This window comes from Falco peregrinus, chromosome 1, assembly GCF_023634155.1.
Source record: "Falco peregrinus isolate bFalPer1 chromosome 1, bFalPer1.pri, whole genome shotgun sequence".
Classification (NCBI taxonomy): domain Eukaryota; kingdom Metazoa; phylum Chordata; class Aves; order Falconiformes; family Falconidae; genus Falco; species Falco peregrinus.
Genome location: NC_073721.1, coordinates 20413686 through 20438281, shown reverse-complemented (window position 1 = coordinate 20438281; position 24596 = coordinate 20413686). Strand labels below are relative to the sequence as shown.

The following is a 24596-nucleotide window of genomic DNA, read 5'->3' as shown; positions in this document are numbered from 1 at the left end:
TTACTGCAAAGTTTTGTTGGGTTTTTTCTTTTAAGGTATGCATAACTTCCTGAGGGCAGTATCGGAAGCATTTTCATAATCGGGCATTTTTTGAGTTCCGTTATTGCCAAATGTTGGTATCGTGCCAGCAGTAGCTGTATATGATCCCAGTCTGAAGAGTTTTGGTTTGGTTTCCAGTGAAAATGTAGCTAGAAGGTGTTCAGCATGTTGCTTTCACATAGAATGAAAAATCTATTCTAGATATGAAGACTTAGTTGTAACAAGATAAATTTGAAACAAAATATGCAGAAATTCTTGATTTACAGACAGCAGGAGCACAGTTCTGTCAATTCTGAATAGGTTTCTACAAGTCTTTATTTTTTTTCTTTCACATGACAATGAATCAAGTGTCTTAACTGGTAGAAGAGAAGCTCATTGGTTGAGTTTTTGGGTTTTGTTTGGTTCTTTTTTTAAACATATTCAGAAAAAGTGTTCAATGATACAAGAGCCTGATTGATCCTGAAGGCATACCTAATTGCTTTTAATGGACTGAATTATATTATTATTATTTATTATTGAGGCTATTATTATTAGTCTTAAGGTTTAGAGTCAATTTAGTTGAAGCCTTTAATTGTTTTGCATGTTAAGTGGCAGCGTTGTTTTAACTGACAAAGCAGAATGTAGCAAAAGTTGTTTCCACGCAGGACTCGGACACTTACTGAATGATGCCCTTCGGTATCTGATTGCCATGCCGACTGAGTCTGACCAATGCATAGAAAATTCTTTGAAAGTCCCATTGGCGTAGTTTCATTGAAATTAATGAGACCTTGGTGAGGTACAGTGAATGCTTGCTTTCTAGCTTCCCTACTGATCTATGTTTGTGGGGGAGTTTGGTTTTCCAGATTTGTTTTTGTTTTTGCAAATGACAAGTATCTGGTAAAATGCTCCAGTAAGGCATCATAAATGTTGGAGATTTTGTACACAAATGCATGGAATGAATGTGGTTGAAAGGTATGATGGCTATGCTACTTCCACATTTGTCCTCCATCAGTGTCATGTAAGTTACTTTGTCAACAGTTTAGGGAGAGTACTGGCAAGTTGGACAGGGATTAGAGGCAGACAACAAGAATTAGGAACTATAGAGATGCCACTAAAGTTGAAGGAGTTTGTACTGCAGAGAGGAGAGGTGGAATGAGATTGAGTTTAACAAATCTGCGCCAGAGCAGTTGGGGTAGCAGGAGTTTCTGAATCTAGCAGACAAGGATAACTAGCAGTTAGTAGTGAAAAACACATGTACCTGGGCCTTAGAAAGGGTTTATGTTTTAACAGGGAAGGTAATTAATGCTGAAGCTACATAAAATTATCCATTGATGAGTAGTTAGATCAGGTTTAGATACTTTAAAAAATAATTCAGTTGCAAGAACATGATCACGTTTAAACTCTCTTGTGGCCTGTACTATACAAAAGGTCAAAATAGATCAAAGGACTCTTCTAATCTAGTATGTGAAGAAAACTTCTAAGCTAATGTTCAGAACAAAGCTGCTCTTTTGGAAGAACTTCAGCTGATCTGGCTTCTTGGATAATCTTTTCCATCAATTGGACTGTTATTTCTGTGGGGTTGTACTTATTCCAACTATTTACATTTGTTTAGCAGCTTCACAGTGGAGACCTTCAAGATTGAAATTGCTCACAAGAGAATTTCCCATCGAAGAATAAGCATTTCCATGCTGCCTCTTCTGCTGCTTTGAAGTAACATATGAGGCATTTCTGCTTTTAATTTTGAAAGAGTATTTTTAGTGAAGGAAGCCTGATGGAATTAATTAGGGAAGACAAGTGTAGTGTGGTTCCCTTTCAACGGATTGCTATCAAAGTTTCCATTATATTTTAAATTAGTTTAACTAGAACTGCATTCCAACATAATTTATTCACTTTGCTCACTTGAGCATCTGCCTTTTGTACAGCCCTTGTTCATCCTAGAACTTCTGACCCTTTCCAGAAATGTAGTTTTCTTGTTTGTGGCTTGACCCCTGAAGTCCCAGTTGTGAATGGCATAGTTGTTTACTGGTATGTTTCAAGCAAGAAAACAAACAGTGGCTCTTTCATCTTGAGAGAGGAGATCAAAACTAATCACAGAGGACAGCAGAGACCTTTGACTTGTTAAAACTTTTCTAAACACCTGGGCAGTTTAGCTGTTGCCACTCCTTCCACCAATAAGCTTTATGGAATAGCGAGGAGCCTAAGGAAGAGGACCTTTTTTTTCTGGTGTGTTAGTGAAGGATGTGCAGAAGTGTGCAGCCCAGAGGCTAGCAATGTTTCCACTGTGAGTCTAACTCCTTTCTGGTCAGTGGGGAGGAGGTGTTGCTCACAAGGAATGGTATTTAACTACAGCTAGCTCTGTTCAAGTGCAGTTTGGTGTCAGTGATACTAATCCCTGTGCTTATGTCAGACTCCTGCAAATAAACCAGTTTCAGCATCCTTGCTGTGTAAGTGGATGTCAGCTGGCCCTGCTGCCATGAAAGATCACCTTCCCTGCGTGGTGCTTGCCTCCAGCCTTTCCTGTCTAACACTGCAGTACAGGACTGACGGTTATCTCCAGGGCATGTGTTAGTTGCAGTGGCAGAAAAGCATTTTTATAATGAATGTTTGCACAGCTCCTGCTGCAGCTACTTACCCAACTCATGAGAAACTGGATTTTGTTTTTAATAGCAGCAGGAGCCAGGGCAGGCCCTTTGTACCACCTCAGGGATCCCCTGGGATGCTGCAAAAGCTGCAGCAACAGCTGCCCTGCCTCTTGCAATCTGTGTCTTTGGAATGGAACACAAGAGCATCTGTTCTGGCAGGTCTAAGATGGAAATTTATTTCTTTTTCCAACTTTGTTTATTCCCCTAAGAAAGTATTACCATGGAGGGCAGTTGGAGTTCTCAGCTTAAACAGCAGAATACAGAGTTATTGAAAAAAATGAATTGCTCAAGAATATGAAGTCAGGGGTGTGAAGCTTAGCTGATGTGCATCAAGTGTGTTCCTCAGCCAACAGCTGAGGAACCTGATTACCACTTCCTGAGGATAGAGAAGGTATCCTATTATGAATTCCAGGTGCCAAAAGTAGATAATTAATTCAACAGCAAAACTGTGCTCTCAGGGCACAGAACCGAGATTGATGTTGTGATTCAGTTTATTTTGTGTTTGAATTCTTAGAGTAACGACTTGTCCTGTTGAAATAAGATAGAAACAACAGTCAGATATAGGAATACGTGCTGGCTGTGTTTCCAAGCTGGGAAACTGTCTTGTGCAGTGCAGTGTCATGGAAAAGGGTGTCATGAACAACTTAAAGGTTTCTGGTGCAAAACTAGTGAAGAATTGATTAACTGAAGCAGAAGAATGTCCCGTTGTGTGTTACTCCTCTGTAAAGCGTGGATTGCTGTTTGGAGTACAACCTGTACTTAAGTGGGTCAACACTCAGAGATGGATATTCACAATTTTTCAAGCATACAAGAATGGGAAGTGAAGATCAATGCTAACATGAAAGTAAAGCTCAGTTTATTCAGAAAAAGACATGTAGGTGACTTGACCACTGTTGCAGGTAGGAGGCACAAAGTGATATATTTCCAGTAAAGACTTTATAATTTGGTGGGGAAAAGTAGTAATGATATCCAATGACTGCAGTGATATTAATCTAAATTAGTTAAGACTAGACTTTTTTTTTTTAATTGGTGAGCATTATTAACCTTATCTGCAGTTATAAGGCCATATAGTGTTGGGATGCGATCTAGTTTAATCTAGGCATTCTGCATCCTGCATAATAACAGGAGCCATATTTAATTATCATATTTCCTCAAATCATTACTGTGTATCTCTTGGAATTGTAGATGTATTGTCTTTCACTGATAAAAACTTTCCAGGTTTTTGTTGTTCAGATAGATCGCAGTTACTGAATTTTGTGTGGTGTCTGTTTGGTTTTGCAGTATTTGTTAAATCAGCAGAGTTTCATAGGTAAAGCTGCATAGCTCCTCTTGCCTTAATCCAACACACATTTATTTAGCACCCTAACTGCATTATCCACCTTATCGTTTATGAATTTTCAGCTTCCCATTCCTTAAAAGATCTTGTTGAGATTCTTAGAGTTATTAATAAAAGCAACATGTGAATTTGTTTCTGCCCCTATGGCAAACCTCGTTGTTCTTCTATTCATATACTAGTAAATCTTCTCAGTGCCTTTACAACATTTCCACGAATAGAGATAGGGCTGCCTTTGCATTTCTGGCTATTAGAATGACCTTACTGTGTATCACTCTTTTCCCCCAATCACTTCAAATCTTATTGAAAAATCTCTGCCTTGCCTCCTAACTTCTGCTGTTTCTCTCTGTATCTGTATTTTCTTTAGATGTGAGGTTTTGTGGAGAACAGTGTATAAAAAGATGCTACATATAGTTGAGCACAGGGACCAGTGGAGAGGGATGTTGTATCAGCATTTTCTGTTTCTGTGCCAATACTGCTCTGCCTGTGAGGGAGCTGGGGCAGCTTTGTGTTTCTGCTGCTGCGGTGTTTCTCATGTTTGTGACAGCTGATGCCAGCTTCAGTTTCTCCATGTAACGATGAATCTGGACGTCACTGAGTGAGTGCACCTGACTGCCTACAAAATACCACTGATGGGTCTTAAAGAAAGTGCAGGTCACACAATATCCGCATTGGCATCCTGAGCTTTTTTTTTTTTTTTTTTTTTAAACAGCAGTAGTTTTGGTGGTGCTCTGTCATTCCCAGGTGTATGCATTGTTGCACAAATTTGGCAGTATTTTTTTCCCTTACACAGCTGCTTGCCATCTGTTGTGAAGTTGAAAAGTGAACGAGTTTTAAATGGGAGCTGAAGGCTGCGGCTGCTGAATTCATTTCAGCAGTGCTTCAGACTGAAACACAGGAACTGTATTTGTGTAATTACAGGTTGTTCTGACAACCTGTCTCTTGCAGCTGACAGAGTTGAACTGCTCATGGTTACCTGTAGAATGATAACCTGATTTAACACAGTCATGTTGTCAGGGTGTTCTGTTAAGTGTTCAGGGTCTTCAGGCTAAACATCAGATTTGGCATGTGTCCACCGTGTCTCAGAGCGTGTTTTAAGGTGAAGTAATTTCTTGATGTAAGAGGTTCCTCCTTGACCTGTAATGCTGAAGTCAGACTTTTTGCCATTCATAATGGATGAATACCCCTTTGGGTAAGAAAACGTGACCTTTCCATGCAGCCGCAGAGCACCCAAGGTGATGGGAGAGCATGGGGTAAGTGAATTCTCAATCCACACCATTTCCAGGTGAGATTTTTCTGAGCTCCCTCAGTCAGAGATAGTTGTGTCATGTGGTTCAGTTACTTTAATCCTCTGTTGGTACATGTTGAAGGTAAACATAACTTTTATCCCCTGCTGCTTTTGGTAGGTAGGTGGAATGCTGTTCTGAACCTGCCTGCATTGCTTTCTTAAAAGCTATTTCAAATTCATCAGGTGAACGTTAGTATATTATAGCTGCCCATGTATGTAGACTGGTCATACCTGTAAACAACTGGGTTGTAATGCCACAGGCTGACTGCTTTTCACTGCTAGGTCTTGCTGCAAATCCCAAGCCCTTGCAGTCTCTGAAAGCAGTGCAGTCTCGGTGATTTATACAAGTAAGTGTCCCCAGAGAGGATTCATTTAAGGGGTGTGTTCTTGAGACAAGTATGTTGCTTTGTCCCTTTTGCCTGCCTGTATCTTTTACATGGAAAGCCTTCTGTGTTTTGTTGAAGCATCTGTCAGGAATTGCCTGTTTCTTTTTCCAGGTCACCTGCCTTTAGGGAGCATGTTCTGTCTTGTCTGCAGTATTACTAAGGCTTCAGCCAGATTTCTGAGGCAAATGCAAGTGAGAACTATGTCTTTCTCGCCTTGTTTTTCTGCTCTGTTCATACATGTGTATTGCCTGTAGTCATTCCTGGTTTAACACCAGGAACAGAGGCCACCACTATTGTTTCATACCTAAGTCAAAAGGGTATGGATTAACAATTTTGTAAAACAGTTTAAAATTTAAGGCTTTTCAAAAGATGTGATGAGAATATTGCCTTGTAGTTGTTCTTGCTCTACCAAAAAAAAAAAAAAAAGGATTAAATTGAGAAGACTTTTTTCTTACTGATAATTACAAGGAATATGCAGTCATTTAAAACTGTGTTTTAAAAGGTGAATCACAGAAGCAAATAAATGATAAAATAGCTTTGCTTTTCCTCTAACATACTTCTTGTAGAAAACAGGCAGTAACTGATGAAATCTGATAAAGCCTGGTATAGACTGAGTATTAGACGGGCTGCAGATCTTTTAGAGTTGCCCTGAATTCTGTGGGCATCTAGCAGCTTCAGCCTGGGCAGTGTGTGGCCCACCAGCATCCAGCAAGGGGGCAGCAGTAACTATCGCACCTCCTGTGACCACCCTGCCTTCCTCTGTGGTGGCCACTTCTGTCCCCCACCCCAAAGGGACAGCGTACCAAGACCGGTCTGTATCAGTGGTGTAGAAGGGACAGTTCAGAAGGACCTGGTCTCAGTCAGTACTTGCTCTCCTTCAGTGAGAGCTCAACAATAGCCTGCACGTTGACGTTAAAAACCATAATTTGATAAGCAGAGTAACACAGTGTTCCCCAAACACAGGTGAATTTTCTGTGATGTTGAATCTGATCGCACTGCAGCTGGCTTGACAAAGACGCACACTGCAGATACGTACTGTAAAAGCACAAAACCGAAACACAGAAAGCTCAGATTGCTGCAGAAGACACACAGCCGTTCCTCCTTTCGCTCACAGGTACTTTTTGCTGCTTTTACTTCTTAGTCCTTTTTCTGCCACTGGGAGAACAGATCATGTGTGGGTATTAAAAAGTACTAGGTACATGGAGCTGGATGTTGTACGCTGGAAGTAAGCTTGGGGCACATTAATGAACTACGTCAGGGTGAGCTGGGAAGGAAGGAGGAGGATGAGAAGTGGTGGGTAGATTCCCTGAATCTTCTGCTGCAGAGAAGGGGAAGAAAGGAGCGAGGCTGAAAATGAAAATGACAGATTCCAGAGATGAGAGAAGACGTGATAAATGCTGGGGAAGTAAAATGGTGTGGTGAGAGAGAAAGCAGGAGGAACTACTATGAAGAGAGACAGTGAGACATGTTTCAAAGGAAACTGGATGCAGGAGTGTTGCAGCTGAGTGGTGTGTGGGCTCCTGTGGTGTGTCTGGCTGGGCTGGAGCGGAGGAAGCAATGTCCTTGGCTGTACCAGGGTACATTCTTACTAGGATGACTGACAGATGGAGTTCATAAATATGAAACATACAGGGTTTATTGACTGAAATTTAGGGTGGGATAGGTGTTTGTACGTGCCACCATGGCCTGAAAGAATCCCCTCCCAACCTCCTAAAGTAAAATTAACCTGGGGAAACAAGACACGTCTCAATAGTGTGAGAAAGTCACCTTTTTTACTTACTGCTCAGGTGTCATGACACAGTATTTTTACCATTGCTCAAAAGGTCTTTCACCTGCAATGAATCCTAATGGTGGTGGTCAGTGATACATTCCCGTTCCCCCTTCAGGTTTCTGTACTGATGGCTTTGCAATCTTGGCATTTGAACTCTTATCAAACAGGCAGAAAGGACTGTTGGCCTGCATCAGCAGCAGATCAAACATACTTCAATCTGTCTCTTTCACTAAGCTTTCCTTGCCCAGCCTGTCTCTTTGTCTCTCTCCCTCCAGAGAAGTGGTGTTATTTTATCAGTAAAATGAGACCAGCTGTCTAGGCAAGCCACAAACTTCGGCACAGTGTAAGGGGCGTTGTGCCTTTCAGGTTTTTTCTCGTTGGAAGTGCGGAGCTTTCTTGCAGCAGTTCCTCTCACCTTTGCATTATGTGTGTTCTTCTAATATGCTTATATGTAGGTTTTGTTCTTCCACTCTCTACCACCAGATAGCTCTGTTCTCTCTTCCTTGGAAGTAACACTGCTTACTGGTGGGAAGAATGCCTCTAGAGATACTTGATATATCCATAAAGTAGAAACCCATTTAACATTTGCGGAAGAAATAGTATGTTTTATATGAAACTGGAAGATTGAATGGGAAGGGAAACAGAAGAAGGGGCAAGCATACAGGCAGTGGCTTTTGTTCTGGTTTTTTGATAGTTCTTCTAGATCCATATAGACATGAATGCTGTAAGGTGCCACTGTCCCTTTATTTTTTTTTTTCTGGAAAAAGTGTTTGATACCTACCCAAGCTGGATAAAATGGAGGAAAATGGGATATAAATGCCAGTGGTTCACGGTTCTGTTGCTTCCTGGGCAACAGCAGCAGCTGGTCACAGTACGTTTGAACTTTGGAACCAAGAATTTTACTGTACATTTACTGCAAGTCTTGGGATCTTAAAGGTGATCCACCATACATGGAATTGTCTGAGGATGATCAGTTTAGAAATGGCTATGTAAATCTATGTGTCTGAGTGTAAGACTGCCATCAGTCTGGTGCTGTCCTCGCTGTTACACAGACTTCGCGTTCAGTAACTTTGGGAGCTTTTGTATCAAGCTCTTGTAGTTCTGGTAGAATCGCAGGCTCAACGTCATGCCTAAGCTGGCTGGGAAGTCTGCTGCTTAACCCACTCACAAATCAGCTGGTGAGCAATGGCCTGTTTGGGAGGGAACCAGGGTAAAAAGCTACCGTTGTCTTGCTTTGAAGATCCGGGCGCTCTCTTGAGACACTCCACGATTTCTTCCAGGCCAAACCAACGGGCTTCCTCTAGTTCCAGGCTGTTCATACTGATCTGGAAAGAATTCAGGGAGTATCAGTTCCTTAAATCAGATGTAAATGTGGGCAGTGGTACCTTTCTTGTACTCGCACCCACAAAGATCCTATGCTAGAATACCCAGAGTGCTTTATCCATGCCTGAAAGAAGTGCTGATGCCAGTACAGCAGAGGCCATTACTATCCACCTGTGCTTTGTCGTCTTGCTTTCCTTAAGGAAGCCACAAATCAGGTAGCCCTGTTCCATCGTGGCATTGGCCTGCAAAGTAGCAGTGACTGAGCATAGTAATTAACATGGCAGAATCTGCATGTTCTGTGTCAGATATGATATTAATACTAGAGAGTACCTCCTCTGAAAAAGTCAGAGGAAAAAACACAGGGGCGTTGTGTTCTGGGCTTGTATATAGTAACCTGTGCAAAATCTGGTACTTTGCAACAGGTTATTTTGAAGTTTGTTCCTCACTTGTAGAGAAAGCCAATGGCAAGCTGCACTTAGAGAGGATCTGTTGTCTCCAAATTTAAGTCTGTGGACTGAAAGAGGTTTTGCTACATAAGACAGGCAGTGAAATACCTCAGGGGAACCCGAGTCTGCTCACCTCAGCCTGCTGTGGTCTCACCAATGCGTGACAAGCTATCATTAAGCAGCTGCTGGGAAAGGGCCAATGCTGAGAAGCTGAGTATTGGAGTGACTCCACCTCCAGGCCCACCTCTTCTGCCACCTCTCGACGGACAGTCTCCTCCACGTTTTCACCTGGAGGCAACCAGAGTTAGGTGAGGACGGCCTGGCCTCAGGGCAGCAAACCGTGGCAAAGAAAATGTAGGCACACTCATTTCTGAGGCGTTCCAGCCCTGACTGCACACACAGGAGGTCTGACTGTGCTGACCTGGAAACACCTGTCAACAAGATGCTCAACGAAATTCATCAACAGTGCTTACCTCTGTTAAACAGAGGCATCAGAGACATTGTTGGCTTTGTCTATACACAGCTGGTGGACAGAACAGTGCTGCCTCTCTTCATCGTTTCCCTTTTTAAGCCATTCTCCCTCCTGTAACAAGAGGCCTGTAGTTTTTCTTCTAGACAGGCTAAAAAGCTATCCAGGCTTCTAACCTGGGGAGCCTCACACTTGTACTTACCATCAGGGACTAGAGCAACTGATACACACCCATAATTCCCATTCACTTCAGATAAATACAGCTATTTTGAACTCTGAATAGGAACACCGATCTATTTAGATCCATTATGTTTTTCCCTGGTATCACCTGTGTCCGTCCTTCTCTGTGAACAGGCATTTGGTTGATGTCCCTCCATTCTGCCCCTCCCCCCACCCTGCACGTCTGAGGCCACTGCGCTAAATGAGAGCCCACCTTACCCATGTCACAGAAGCCTGACAAAGCACTGTACATCCCCTGGGGAAACGAGGGCTGTCGTGCAAGGAGGCACCGGCTCCCGTCAGACACCAGGGTCACAACCACTGGAGACATCTAGCAAATGCATCAAAAAGCAAAGCAAGAAATTCAGACCAAACAAGTGAATGCAAATTGTTGCTTTTCCCAGCCAGTGGAAGGTCACTGGATGAACACTAAAGAAAAATTACCCAGCTACATGCAAAGCACTGCTGCTGCCTGCTACAGGTTCCCCTCCACGTGACCCAGCAGCATTGGCTTGTTGCCACAGGGACCCTGTGTTGCTTACCTTTGCTGCCCAGGTGCTCACCTGTGGATAGTAAATTACTCCGCTGGCATGGCAGACACGCTTGCTGCCAGCTACGTTTTTCTGAGTGGGCTGCCCGCTTTTGCTGCAGTACTGGTGGGAAGCGTGCCACCGGAGAAGGGCCTGGGCCTGCGAACAGCAAGGGACAAACACAAACCCTACTTACAGCTGGGGCAAAGAGATGATTCAGAGCAGTCTCCCTGAATAACACTTTGCTGTCTTCTCCCCAGCTTGCAGTCACGTGGACAAACTCTGACTATGTTCGGAAGCCTCAGAAAGGTAAATGAACTATGGGCACTGCTTTGAAAAACGGCACATTCTGCAGTTGATGTTTCATGCTTCTTGCTTTAGCATCCAAATTGCAGCATGTTTGGGGGAGGTGGGGAAGAGTTGTTCTTTGTTGGGATATCGTGGGAGGAGTAATGGAAACTGAACTTTTCTAAGGAGTCTTCAGCCCTGAACACCTTCTTGAAAAATAGCCCAAGCACCAAAGCATTACAGAACAGGAAAAGAAACAAAAGCTATTTCTGTGTATGAGTCAGGGGAGCAGATTTTCACACACAGGTCTTTTCTTAGGGCTTCTAAGTGTTAGGGCATTGGCAGAATAACAGCTTACAAGTGAGTAGTTTTAAAAAAGCCGGTCTGGGAGAAGATCTGTAAGTTCGTTCATGAAATTCAGTTTGCCTAGAAGAATACAGAAAACAAGTGCCTGATAATTGTTAAGCTGAGAACAAACTGGGATTGCTGTGGCTACTGATAAGATCAGTATGTTTCACGCTGGACATACAGCAGGTTGACGCTAAACAGCTAATCACGGTGGTCATTTTTAAGCCACTTTTCTGTTTCTTTTTCTGTTGTAGCTTGCTTTTGGGATTGCAGATTTTGGTAAACTGCTGTTAATTTGTAGTGTGTTTGTACCTACGTCACTGAAAGTGTACAGCAGGTACTTCCACAATACGCATTAAACGATAAAACAATACGGGAGACAAGGAGAAGGATTGCTGTTTAAAATTGCAGCTCCTTAAAGCAGAAAAATCCTATGCAGTACCGAAGCCAGCAAAGGAGAGTCCTTCTCATCCACCACGAAGAGAGCCTTCCGTAAGTCAGTAAATGATCCCTTAAGTTCAGACTCAATGACCGATTTCTCTAAGGCTCCTGTTTAAAAAAAAGAAAAACCAACAACAAAAGCTTTGATCTCATAAATTGCAGTTGTGATCCCAACTTTATGCCCTCCATTGTTCCAGTATGCAATTTCTGGAAGTTCCTGGGGAAGTGATACCACATCAGCGCTAGTATTCCCAAATATTAAGTGACTTGCCAACAGCCCACCTTTACTAACACATGCACAGGAACAGCAGTGCAGTTCTGTGCCTCTGACCCACCATGCTCACAACAGCTCCTACAGAGACTCAGCCGAGTCCTTTTTGGTAGCAAATGTTCACCCGGCAAGGGCCAGGGATGCTGCCTAGGCAGCATCTTCATCTCAGTGCATCAAACATGATGCTGACACAGATGGGAGAGGGGTCATCCCAACCTAATTCCAAGGCAAAGTGTGGTGTGTGCTCGTCTGAACAACCGATCAGCACCGACTTCTCTATCCACTGTTCCGTCTCTTTGAATATCTCCAGGATCCTTTTCATCTCTAAGCAGAAGGAGAAAGGGGAAGAAAAAGCTGAGGTGAAAGCAAATTCACGTAGCTGCGATGCTCTCTCTGGATCTTCAAGGCACACACAATTTTGGCTCAGGGCAGCGTGTTCAGGTGAGAGAGGGGACCAGACAAGTGGATAAGTGGTCCCACCTGGATGGAGACCAAAAGTCTGGCTTTCCTCCAAGCTGTTGGAAGTTTTGACTTTTGCTCAAGATGCAAATGTAATGCTTGGAAAGCAGCTGGGAAGCAGCTGTCCATTCTGTTTCTGTCCTACACCAGACAATACCTTTCTCTCAAAGAAAACTTTTCCTGTGTTACGCCAAATAACCTTTGTCAGTTAGTCCTTGCTTGTTTTCCTGCCAGCTCTTTCTCTTCAAAAGGCATGGTCCCAAATGTTTAAACCTGATCATCTCAAAACAGATCAGATATATGTTGATACCATATGTGTATGAAGAGCATGAGCTTGTATTGGCATGTCAAGGTTCTAACTCTAAATAGTCTTTGGTTGTTAACAAATGGAGTGCTACATATAGCAGAATGTTCCTGCACAGCTTGATAGATTTTTCAACCCCCATGTAAGGGGCTGCTTATTGCAGATGACTCTGTATCATTTCATCTGTGTGATGCAGGAGGTGTTTCCTTCTGGACACCTGCTTACCTGCTGCACTGATCTGTGGTACCAAGTACTTCTTCCCAACTTTCTGCAGGAAGGGGGAGAGATTGTGAAAGAGGCAGAAAGTTCCCGAGGTCTGGGCTTGTCTACAAAGGCTATCATCTTCCTTTAGCTCATTTAAGTATCTGAAGTGAGAAAATAATTGGGAAGATAAAATCAAGATTGTGTTGAGATTACCTGTGTTACGCTTATTCGGACACATTTATTTTGTGCAGAGCAGGGGGACTGAATGGACAGTACAGATTTTATGTATTCCACATGCTTCTAGAGTTTTTGACAGCTGAGTCTATTCTTTGGTGGGCTGTAGCCTCTAGTGAAGGTGCCGTATGGCAGAAAATATTGCACTACTTACTACTACACACGTAGCCTCAAGTCTTGGACATCTGAGAAGATCAGTAACCCAGTCTCTTAATCCAAGAGGTCTGCTTTATAGACATGATCATTTATGTGCAGGAAAACTTGGATCTTCCCTTTTATTCCCCCAGTCTGGATGGGTCCAAGTCCTGTTTGGCAAGGCTACTGAACTTCAGATGTTGAATATGCTTCCCATCAGGCTTACATGCGTTACTGCAGGGTACGTTCTGTGTCACACTGACATCAGGAGTAAAGACTAAGCTGAAGCCTTAGGGGCCAGCTGGCCAGGGCCTGAGTTAGGAAAAGCAATCACTGGAAAAAGGGTGTCAGGATGTGCTTCTTTCAGACTGTTTGACGTATTATTTTAAACAAGGTGAGCACCATCACTTCAAGTCTGCCTTGTATATTAAGAGATCTTTAGCCAGGACAGCAACCATAGGCATTCATTAACAGAGTTTCAGCCTGAGAAAACCAGTTCTTACCAGTAGTGAGGGGAGTGGAGATTTTGACTTACAATTTACAGAGCTCACACAGAATTACGTGTTATTGCTGAACTGTTAACAGATTAACCCCTGGGTTAGATTTTGGTAGGGCTACTTGTGACAGTGGACACAAAAGCACCAAACTCTGGTATTGTCACTGCACACAAGGATCAGATGAGAACTTACCTCATTTTTCTAACATAGGTAGAATGTAACCTGCAGACCAGAAAAGAAGCTCTTCTAGACACTGCTTGATGAATCGCAGCCATAACCAACAGCTACGGAAAGCTCTCTCTGCCTAAAAAGAGAAGCACAGAATATAATGCAGCGGCCCTAAAAAGTTAAGTTTGATTTAAAAGGTGCAGTAACCCACTGCTACCAGCGATCTCCCACTTGCAGAGCCTGCAGAATGCAGGCATTTGCTTTCTGAAGTTGCTGTTTTAGTCTTAGCCTCCAGTCACACATAATACCCAGTTTCAGGCAATTTCTAAGTCTATTTAGAGATACGTCAGTTTGTTTCCATCTGTGAGCGTGCACAGGTCTTACAGAAATGCCTATGACTAGATTAAATGCTCCTGTCCCAAATTTCTGTATCCCTGGGGAAAAGAGCAGTGAAGGTTGCTGCTTTTTTGTTTGTTCCCTGCACAGTTGTAATGGCCTTGATCCAACTGAACATCCTATTGCAGCACACAGTAGATCTGTGGGAAAGGCACTGATCCCAGAAGAGAATGAAAGACAAAATATCAGCTGCGGAAGAGAATTCCCCGAGTTAGATGAGAGACAGCAGTTGCAGCTGAATTGGATCACCTCCAGCTATGAATAGTTTTTGTGCCAAAGCATCCTACCACATTTTCAGCTCAGGCAGTCACAGACTGCAGTTTGAACTCGGCTTCAGGATGTCAAAGCAGCCAGAAACGCTACCGTCTCTAACATTCAGCTGAAACAAAAATTAACTACAATTCATAATCCTTAACTAGTACTTTGAATATTTCACTTTTCAACCACAGGACTCAAAGCCCTTTAAGGAGGAAGTTACGTTTGCTTAGATTTACAGACACGTAAGCAGTGCCAAAGAAGAGTCTGAGAGCCCGCCCTTTTGGTGAAGGTCCGTGATGGCTCCCGAGCCCCAGTGGTGCCTGAGCAGGGGCTCCTGTCAGTGCGTGGAGACAGCTCCTATAGCCAGCAGCGTGGAGGCTTTGCTCTGCGGCTTCTGACATCTCTGCCCCGGATCCCTCTTTCCCACTGTCTCAGCTGAGGGTGGTCTTCACCAGGATGATCCCTGGGGAGAAAGGGGAGCCGAGCCTGCTGGGGAAGCTGCTTGGAGAGCATTGGCATCCCAGCTTGGCGCTTCAGCCGCAGCAGGAGCTTGGCACGCTGCCGACAGGCTCGGCAGACACGTGCGAGGGCGGCGACTGTCACAGAAATCGTGTCTGAAACGGTTTTGTGGTGCGACATGCCCGTCACTTCTCCACCCCCACGTCTCGTACAGCCTGGCGTGTGAAAACCCAGCCCTGCACGGAGGAGCGCTGCACGCGTGTCTCCGGCGTCGGGGCAAGAGGAATGGCTTGTAGCTGGAACACTGAAATGCAACGCGTGCAGGTGTATAACCCCTTCCTTCCTAGGAACCACCGCGCCAGATTCCCGTTAGAGGATCATTGCAAACGCAGAGAGGGAGGCAGTGAAAACTTGATCCAAGGAGGCCGGCCCGAGGTCCGCTGCCGTGCCTGCGGATCTCAGCTGTGCCGTAGGGCTGGCAGCAGGTGGGTCTAGGGCTGTCGCCCCCACACGTTTTCCCCACTTACTGTGCTCTGTGCGGAAGGAGGGCTGCCTGCCGCAGCAGGGATCAGCCATCAGCCTCACGGTGACCTCAGGCAGGCAGGCAGACAGAAGCCCTGCTCAGACAAGCAAACAAACAGCACAAGCTCCTACTGGATCTGAGTCACTGTCCCCCACTGGGAGCGCTGGGAAATGTAGTTCTGCACAGGCTGCTCGCAAGCCCTTGGCAAGGCTGATGGCCGACTAGCTGCTCTGGATTGCCATTAACTTCTGGAGTTAGTGAAGCTGCCTGAGAGTAAACGCTCCCTTTCCTCCCCCCACCCCTGCTTCGTTCTATCCGAAATCCACATGCCGCATTTAGCCGTACAGAAGTTATCACAGGAACAGTCCTACTGCAGTCATTTGAGCTGTTCCTAGCAGAGGAGTTTGTTCCTGTTACTTTCTTTCTCGTGTTTTCGTTTTCCTTTTTTTTTTCTTCAAAGCTTCTCTGCTTTTTGTACCAGCAACATAAGAGCATTGCTTCAAGTTAAGGACCATACGTCCCCAAACAGGAAAATATGCCAAGAGCTGTATATATCTAAAGGACAAAGCTCTTTAGTGTTCAAGCACCCAAACCCGCAGTTGAAATTGCAAGTGAATAGCTCTGATCAGAAAGCGTGCTTTGCCAAGGCAGATGTCAGAATAATGGCAGATTATTTTCATGCTTTTATAACTGAACAGATTCCTCTCAAGTACTGAAAACGTTATTCTGGGCTGGAACCTACCTGCCTATATTTAGCACAAAGAGAATTTTATAAACATACGAAAGTAAACGTTTTCAGGGCAGCCTTTTGCTTTTTGGTCATGAATTGAGACATTCTAATCGAGAATGCACGTCATGTAATTTGAGAGCACAGCTTGTAAAAATAATAAATAGAATACGCAGGGAAACGGTGCTCTTGTTACCAGCGTTACTTACAAGTTTAGGTTTAATTATGCCTGACTGCTATTTGTGTGCTTCCTGAAACAGAGCAAGCCCAATCTTATTAATCTACTAGGCTAATTGGATTAATGGATAAAACACATCTTCCCTTAATAAGATAAAGGATTGAAATATAATCTCTAAGGGAAGTATCCACCCTGATGTTAAAACAAACTAACAGATTTATTGACCCTGACTGCTCCCAGAAATGGATCTTGCAAGAGGAGCTGGTTTTAGAGGGAAGGAGTTTGGACCTCAAATCTTGGGGCAGTCTCTCAACCTTCTTCAGCACAAAGCAATCAGTCACTTGGTAAATGCACCCCTACCCACACGAAGGGTTAAAAGCCAGAGTACTCTGCTGCCTTGTAAAGACTCCTTTGAAGGCAGTTCAGTGCTGTAGCTATATGCAGCTGAAAAAAAGTCATGGATTAGTCCAATCCTGTATACCTGGCCCCCATGGTGTGCAAAGATGGACAATTATGTTATATTATTTATCTAATAATTAATACATATATAAATAATACAATAAATTATATTAGAGTCAGCAAAGAGAAAATGATATCAGAGTCACTTCCGTGACTGATCTGACTGGTGGGAAGTCACGCAGTCTGTGAGAGGTTCCTTGTGCCTTCTCCAAGGGCCTGTACACCTCCGTGTGATTGCGCATTACCCTATGAAATATTTCTGCAGCACATAAGCAGGGGAACAGCTGCTGACAGTTTCCTGTTGCTTGCTAATTTGAGCTTTGACAGGCCAACAGAGGAAGTGCATCCCTGGGACTCTCCTCATGCAAGAAGGGCAAACAAAAGGAGCAGGCAAGGAGGACGCAAGTAGCGGGGACAAATACTTGTAATCTCTTACATGGAAGAGATGGCAAAATAGGCAAATCTTTGGTCCTGTGTTGCTAAGACATTTTTTGCTTTAATTTGGGTTTGTAAAATACTTGTATTGGTATTGGCAGTTGGCAAAAGATTTTTCAAGCCAAAAAAGTGGCTGGAAAATGTAATCTAGGCTAATAATGGTTATAGTCGTAGTCTGGCTTCTTCTTGCTATTCTGTTCTGTGTCTTTCCAGCTGCCCCCAATAAGCAGAAACAAGCATTAGAATTGCTAACAGCTGGCCCTTGCAAAACAACTGTTAATTGCTTTAAATACATAAAGCTAGCAAACCCACACTGAAACCTTACGGTTAAGCCACAAGAAACCTCTTGGTAAAAAAATACATCTTTTTTTAGGAAAAGCCCAAGGAATGATAAACCACTTCTTTAAAGAGAAGGTTAATGAGTAGTCTTTCTCTCTATCATTAAATTTTAGATGCAAACTAACCCAATCTGGCTTTTCTCTAAAGTTAGACTTATGTATATTATCTATATGATAGGCTCCTACAATTTCTCATATTGAGGGTGGGGATTTTGAAAGAAAGAAAACTGTCTAATTTGTTACTGCTGATTACATCCTATGCTCCTAACACTTGCACAGGCATGGAGGAGACCCTTTAACATCTGAATGAGATTTCAGTAGGATTTGCTCGTTTCAGCTTACAGGGGTAACGTGTGTTTTTTGTCTTTTTTCCCTTCCCTGCTGCTCTTGGATGGGCAAGATCCTCAGACTCTGGCACTGATTTGTTGCACTGCACAAAATAACGGATTATAGGATCCAGCTCCTTGACTGCCGGTAATGACTTCATTTTGGGAGCAGGCTAGTACCGTTTGCTGAACACGTGAAACTAGATGAGGCTTCATCTCTTCACAAAGGGTAAACCTAAGTTAGTACACTTTAAAAAGCTAAGCAGTACTGTGAGCTAACTTGGTGTGATATAAAGATGACTCACCTGTATCTTAAAACACTGTATGTAGGTCACAGCCTGTCATCTCCAAAAGGATACGGAAGACCTGGAAAAGGTTCAAAGAGGACAACAACTGGGATCAAAGACTTGGAGTACGGCCACTGCAAGGATGAGGTAGGATCTGATGCTTCAGCCTGTGTAAGAGATATGCAGTAACTGTTTGCTGTCTCATCCTGTGCAGGAACCTGGGTAATGAAATCTAACTAGCTGGAGCTATGTTCCCAGTGAACAAAGGTGGGTGACTTTCCATGCCCTGGCTAAAGAGATGGCACAACTGCTAGCTGAAGGATGTTGTGGGTACAAAACAGCTCTAGCTCAAAAGAGGAGAAATACTTAAGAGAGAACTCCACTGAGGGTTACCAAATAAACCACGTCAGCCTGAGAAAATCCCTAAGTTAAAAGTTTGGAGGCTGGGACAGTGCTCTAGGTAGCATGGGCTAAACGGAGCTTTGGTGTGAGCCGTTACAGTTGTGTTCTTATGAGGTCTCTTGTGCTTCATTCTCATTTTAGATGGACCCTTCTCTTGGCATCCCTCTGCTCAGGCCTATACAGTGCTTCTACAGGATTGCTCAGAAAAAGAAGCATGTGGTCAGGCTTGTGCTTGTTACAAAGGAGTTTCTGCTATGTGCTCTGCAAATCGTAAAGAAAGTCTGAAAGCCACTTGTTCTGCTCCAGTTCTCTCTCAACACACGTTCCTATTGCACCTGTTCTTAGAGAAAGTAAGTGCTTCTTAACAAGGCGCCGACATGAATTGCTCTGCTAAGGCCTGCTTGAAGCTGCCCAGCCCCATCAGCATTTGACAGCAGGTGATAATGCACAAGTCCAGCACAGAGCAATTTAGAAACAATCTTCTAATGCAACGGGAACATCAGCAACTATGCCAGAATTGAGGAAGGCGGGAGAAAATGAGTTAAATGCTCCCTACCTAACTGGCAGAAATGCCCCGGTAAGGGGCAGAAACAGATTCATGGAGCAAGATGATGCCACGATTGTTGAACAACTCTTGATTTGACTGGTGGATGCCAAAATCCTGGGCTCCTTTTACAGAAATTTCTTTGCCTTCATCCCCATGCTGGTCAATACAAGCAAGCCTGCTACTAAACATGCTGACAAACTTGTTCTTCGCTGTCTGCTTTACTTCCCAGAAATATCTGGATATTGAAAAAGATTATGAGAAAGCAGTGAATCTTGCTAGAAAAAATGAGTGCCTCTACAGTGTGTGAGGTTTTGCCAAATCTCTAGAAGCTGCTGTTAAATCTCTGGCTAGATATTACAGACTCTTTGGATAATAGGGCTTTAACTAGATGCCTCAGCTAGAAGCTTGGATATCATTCCAGTGTTTCCTGCTAGTTGTAGGAGTTGTATTTCTGTTGGAAGACAACCAAAATGAGAGGAAAGGAAGGCTTATTTTTTGACGGATAGTTCCACTAAATCTGGCCTCCTTCCTGCTCTGGCACAGCAGCACTCGCAGTACTGGTGCTGTAGTTGGCTGTGTGGACACATCTGTGTCCACATCTGTACGAGAAATGACTACATTCACTTAATGATGTTGTTTGTTTCTCACAGGAGATCCGACATATCTCATAGTCTTCCCCCACATGGGGCATAACACCTGATATTGAGACGTTTGCTCTTCAAAAGGCATTGCTGTGGGAGTTGAAGCTGAGGGAACAGTTTAGGTATATGGAAGAAATCCTGGGTTTGGATCATGCTGCAGCCTCCAGGTACCTCCTCTGGATACGGTGGTTTTAAGCCAGTTGAAGGTAACTATGCTAAAGAATGTGTGTTAGAAGGGGATTTTGACCCCTGTTACAGCTTTGCCAGCACCCTGTAATTGCTCTTGTGAAAGCTGTCTAGCTCCGGGTGGCCACAACTGTCTGTCTGCAAAGAAGGAAGACCACAGGTTGGCTAGGCTGATAAGGGGATGATTCTTTATTTGAAGCCCACGTCTAAAAGGCAAGAAAAAATTTCTTATGAAGGTCCCCGATTCTAACTTCATCGCTGGAATTACAAGGAAGAAATAAACTATAGATTACTTACGAACTCCTGAAAACAAAGAACAGTCAGCATAGATCTGTCACGGCAAGACGCGTCCGAGCGGCTTAATGTTTTTCTGCAACAACGGAGAGCTCTTGTGTGCCAGGGTGAGGTGAGGGGTGATGTGCTTTGTGATACAGGTGATACAGCTTTCGGTACTGCCCTGCCCGATGCCTTGGTATCAGCCTGGTTTAGATGGAAGCCCTGGAAGGAGGGGCGGCCGCACCTGGGGAAGAGACCGTGTCCATCTGGAAACACCTTCACCTGGCCGTTGCAGCAGGCTGGCGGGAGCGCCGGCTGCCAGCGGGGACGGCTGGCGGAGCAGCAGGGGTGCTGCGGGATGCAGCAGTGGCACCAGCTGGGGAGCGGGAGGTGCGAGGCTGGCGCGGAATCGAAGTTATCGATGGAAATTAAAGCACCCGCCGGAGATAAACGGGCAGGGGCTCCGAGGGAGCGTTCGCTGGGCAGGCAGGGGCGAGGAGCGGGCAGATCCCGCCGCGCCCCCGAGGCGGCTCCCGGGCAGCACGCTGCCGCCCGCCCGGGCAGGGCTGCCGCGGGGACCCCGCGCGCCCCACGCGTGCGCTGTCCCGCGCAGGCCCCGCGCCCCGCCGGTGTGACCGAGCACCGGCCGCCCGCGCGGCGGGGGGACGCCGGGGCCGCGCGCCCACGTGGAGCGGCGGGCGGCGGCGCGTGCGCGGTGGGGCGGCCGCCGTGTGACCGGGCTCACGTAGCGCGGCGCGCGCCCCGCCCCTGCCGGCGCCAGACGGGGTGGGCGGGGCCTGGGGGCCCATAAAACCCGCCGCGGGGCCGGCGCGCGCGGTCGGGTGAGCCAGGGCGCAGCTCGCGCTGCCCGGTGCTGCCGCCGTTGTCGTCCCCTCACCCTCCGGCCCCGCGCGCCCCGTCAGCCGCCGCCGCCCCCCCTGCCCCCCACCTTCGCTCAGGTGAGGCCCGGCCGCGCCCCTCCCCCCGCTTCTCACCGGTACGGGTCGCGGTGGGTCGGTGGGGGGTGGCTCGGGGAGACGGCGCGGCGCGAGGGGGGCGGCGGGGTCCGGAGGCGGCGGCGGCCGCGGCGGGGGTGGGGGCGATACGTGGCAGCGCCCCGCCGCCCCTCCCGGCTCGGGACCGGTGCTCCGGCCGTTACGTAACGGGAGCCGGCAGCCTCCGGAGGGGGGCGGGAGGGCGCCGGCGGGCAGGGCTGCGGCGGGCCCGCGCCTGGCGGGCTGAGCCGTGCCGCCGCCTCCGGGGGCCGGGGCCCTGCGGCCCGTCCCCCGCTCCTCAGCGTGGCCGCTCGCAGCCCCCGAGCCGCGGGGCCGCCCGGCCGGCTCCCCCGCGGCGGTGCGCGGCGCAGGTGGGCTCCGGCACCCCGCCGGGGCTGCGGCTGGCGGCCCGCTCGCCTCCGCTGCCGCGGGAGGTTAGTTCTCGGGCGCCGAACCGGTGCCGCGCTCGGATGGGTGAGGAGCAACTCGGCGGGGGCTGTAGTGGTTGCCAGACGCGGTGTTTGTAACCACGGGCGCTGCGTGTAGCGCTGCCCCGTGAGGAGTAGGGCTTGTCTGGGCTTCCCGCTCTGCTCGCCGCTTCGGGCCAGGCTCGGCGCGCTGCGTGACCTGCAGTTTTGCATCTCGCTTCGCAGTCAGCAGCGCTCCTGCGTAGCGATCTTGAGAGGGTCTAACCCGACTAGAAAGAAAAGCACACGATGTGGAGTCGCAAGGATGCTGTTGAATGAAGAGAATATAAAAATGTCATACATACAAGACAAATCTAGTTTACCTGAAAAGCTGGATGCTTTTAGAGGAAAGATACCTCAGGGTTAAGAGAGAAGGTACCAGAAGGATTGTGCAGCATTCAGTTTCACACAGGTTTTCTGCTGCTGAATTCGGTATGAGGAGTTGCAGGGGTGCTTGAGTGCTTCAGTGTTCACCAGCTTCGGATACGTAAAGGTTCCGTGCCCAAGGTCTTAGTAAGTGAAAGAAGCTACTGGTTACAACCAGTAGATAAATGTTAAATGCAACTTCTTATGATGCCAAAGACTGTTTAGCTAAGCAGGCAGGCAGCGCTCTGGCAGGAGTGGAAAGTAGTGAGTTCCCGGTTTGGGAAGCGGAGGCCTACTTTTGGGGTAAGAGGTGTTCTCTGTCTTACTGTTTCACACCCATTGCTACCTTTAGATCACTGCTGGAGACTTTTGAATGGCTTGTACTATACTGCAAAGCATTTGATTTGACCTAGAGTACTCTGCACTGTTTCTTAATTATGTGCTGACAGAACCAGTAATTATTATTTTATTTCCCCCTCTTTCTTTTTTTATATTTTTCCCTCAAAGCAACAGGAGCGTGTCTAAATCTTGCTATACTGAGGGCGTTAGTTTTGCTACTTAGGCAGTGATTGTAGCATAGGTAGACATATCTCTTCTAGCTGTTAATTAATTTAGAAACTGAAGAAGCAGCATCATTTCATGACCTGCTGTCCAGTGGCAGTGCTGTTCCGTGCAGTTCCAGATCTCCGCTCTTCACGCAGGGCGGTATGTTTGATAAACTAAAACAGAAATAAGTAATTGGAGGGGGGGCGGGCGATCACTACTTACCTTCCCAGCAAAAAATAGCTCCTGTAAATTAGTTCCCTTTGCTAATACATCGTGTAGCCCTGCGTGAGATGGGGCATCTACTGGCGCAGCTGAAGCGGTGGTATGGAGATGGGAGCTGCTGCAGAAACTCCAGTTGAGCAACAGGGTTAATCCATGCATTAAGGGCTGCGCATAGAGCTAGAAGAAAGAGTGGCTCTCTGACCTGTAGAGATTTAAACATTGTTGTATCATGAATGGTTTTAAAATCTAGCATCGAAAGCTGTGATTGTGAGGCGTGTGCATAGATTGGAAAATACCCAGTGCAATCTGAAAAACACAAACGACAATAACACTGTAGAAGGAGTGAGGATAAATAGAGGTTTATGGGAAGTGAACTCTGCCTCCATGTTGAGGTTGATGTAGATAAGGAAGCTTACTTGAGAAATTGTCTGTAACTCAGGAAAGACTGTAAATAAAGTCTGTGCTGAAACAGCGCCTTTGCGCTCGTTTGTGCTGTGTGTTTCTGGGCAGCATTCTTGCAGGAACTTCAGAATGACTTGCTGTTCCCCTCAAGAGGAGCAGGCTTTCCACTACTGGAGAACCACATGTGGGGCTACAACTTCAGCCTAAAAGAGCTACTGTATGTTACTGTTCCTCAGCTGTTGATCATTGGGATTGTCCTACTTTCTTTATAATCAGCCTTAGTATCTGAAAACATTGTGTATATCTCTATAGATATTCTGCTAATCCTTGAACAGAAGGATAAATAGAAGGATAGCCTCCTGTTTGTTGTGTCTAATAAGATCAACACTCTGCTCCATCGCCAGTGTTCTTTGTCTTGGCTTAGAAAGTTAAAACAAGTGGGCTCTGAGAGAGCTGCGTCCATTCTTAATGTGAAAGAAACGGATGAAAAACTTTCTTTGGTTCCTTGGGTACATATCTGTATATGAATATGCCTGCTCTATAATCTGACTCATGAGTGTTGTCTTCAAGTTAGCATTAAATGATACTTAAAGCACATCACCTACTTGACTCTAAAATTGATTCTAATCTCCGATTCTTTTATTGCTTTCATATATATGATCACTTATATTACAACTTTGTCATTAAAAAGAAGCCTGAAATATGCCACGTTCTTTTGTTAGGAGCAATTCTAGAAAATCTTCCTTCTCACTGCTTGGATCTTAATTTTCAAACAGCCTTTAAATTTAATATGCTAGAGAACTTACAGAACTGAATTCTTATCATAGAATCATATCATAGAAAAGACCTTTGAGATCAAGTCCAAACATTAACCCAAGACTGCCAAGTCCATTACTAAACCTTGTCCCTAAGCACAGCATCTATGCATTTTTTCGAACAGCTCCAGGGATGGTGATTCTACCACATCCCTGGGCAGCCTGTCCAATGCTTCACCACCCTGTCAGTGAAGAAATGTTTCCTGATACCCAATCCAAGCCTCCCCGGGCAGAACTCGAGGCTGTTTCCTCTTGTCCTGTCACTTGTTACCTGGGAGAAGAGACCGACCCCCACCTGCCCGCAGCCCCTGTCAGGCAGCTGGAGAGAGCAACAAGGTCCCCCCTGAGCCCCCTCCTCTCCAGGCTAAACAGCCCCAGGTCCCTCAGCTGCTCCTCATCAGACTTGTGCTCCAGCCCCTTCCCCAGCTCCGTTGCCCTTCCCTGGACACGCTCCAGCACCCCTACGTCCCTCCCGCGGTGAGGGGCCCAAAACCGAACACAGGATTCGAGGTGCGGCCTCACCAGTGCCGGGGACAGGGGGACAGTCCCTGCCCTGGTCCTGCTGGCCACG

General features: G+C 45.9%; 2 protein-coding genes across 9 annotated transcripts in view; one reads left to right on the top strand and one right to left on the bottom strand.

Moving 5' to 3' along the window:
• Positions 1–7420: 7420 nt before the first annotated feature.
• On the bottom strand, positions 7421–15785 carry NUDT13 (nudix hydrolase 13). 3 transcript variants are annotated; one of them, XM_005235171.4, is made up of 9 exons: positions 15415–15785; positions 13799–13910; positions 12762–12901; positions 11990–12097; positions 11504–11610; positions 10459–10584; positions 10115–10226; positions 9341–9495; positions 7421–8763 (listed from the first exon to the last, which is right to left on the bottom strand). In XM_005235171.4, exons 2-9 carry the CDS (start codon positions 13879–13881, stop codon positions 8569–8571), a joined length of 1026 nt encoding a protein of 341 aa, XP_005235228.1. In that variant the 5' UTR covers positions 13882–13910; positions 15415–15785; the 3' UTR covers positions 7421–8568. The 3 variants fall into 3 exon arrangements, with proteins under 3 accessions (XP_005235228.1, XP_055658113.1, XP_055658051.1); XM_055802138.1 differs by lacking the exon at positions 15415–15785 and adding an exon at positions 14669–15328; XM_055802076.1 differs by lacking the exon at positions 15415–15785 and adding an exon at positions 14649–14667.
• A 5230-nt stretch (positions 15786–21015) lies between these two features.
• Positions 21016–24596, top strand: part of P4HA1 (prolyl 4-hydroxylase subunit alpha 1) — a 38952-nt gene continuing 35371 nt past the window's right edge. For all 6 annotated transcript variants that reach the window (XM_055801516.1, XM_055801369.1, XM_055801230.1 and 3 more), the window contains exon 1: positions 21016–21171. The gene's annotated coding sequence lies outside the window, so the exon portion shown is untranslated. The remainder of the gene's footprint in view (positions 21172–24596) is intronic.

Excerpts from the sequence above, each read along its gene's own strand:
- NUDT13 (XM_005235171.4), bottom strand. The coding sequence starts at position 13,881 with ATGGCTGCGATTCATCAAGCAGTGTCTAGAAGAGCTTCTTTTCTGGTC. Across the intron at positions 12,098-12,761 it reads ACCACAGATCAGTGCAGCAG|AGATGAAAAGGATCCTGGAG; the intron begins GTAAGCAGGTGT and ends CCTTCTGCTTAG. Across the intron at positions 11,611-11,989 it reads ACACTTTGCCTTGGAATTAG|GAGCCTTAGAGAAATCGGTC; the intron begins GTTGGGATGACC and ends TTTTTTAAACAG.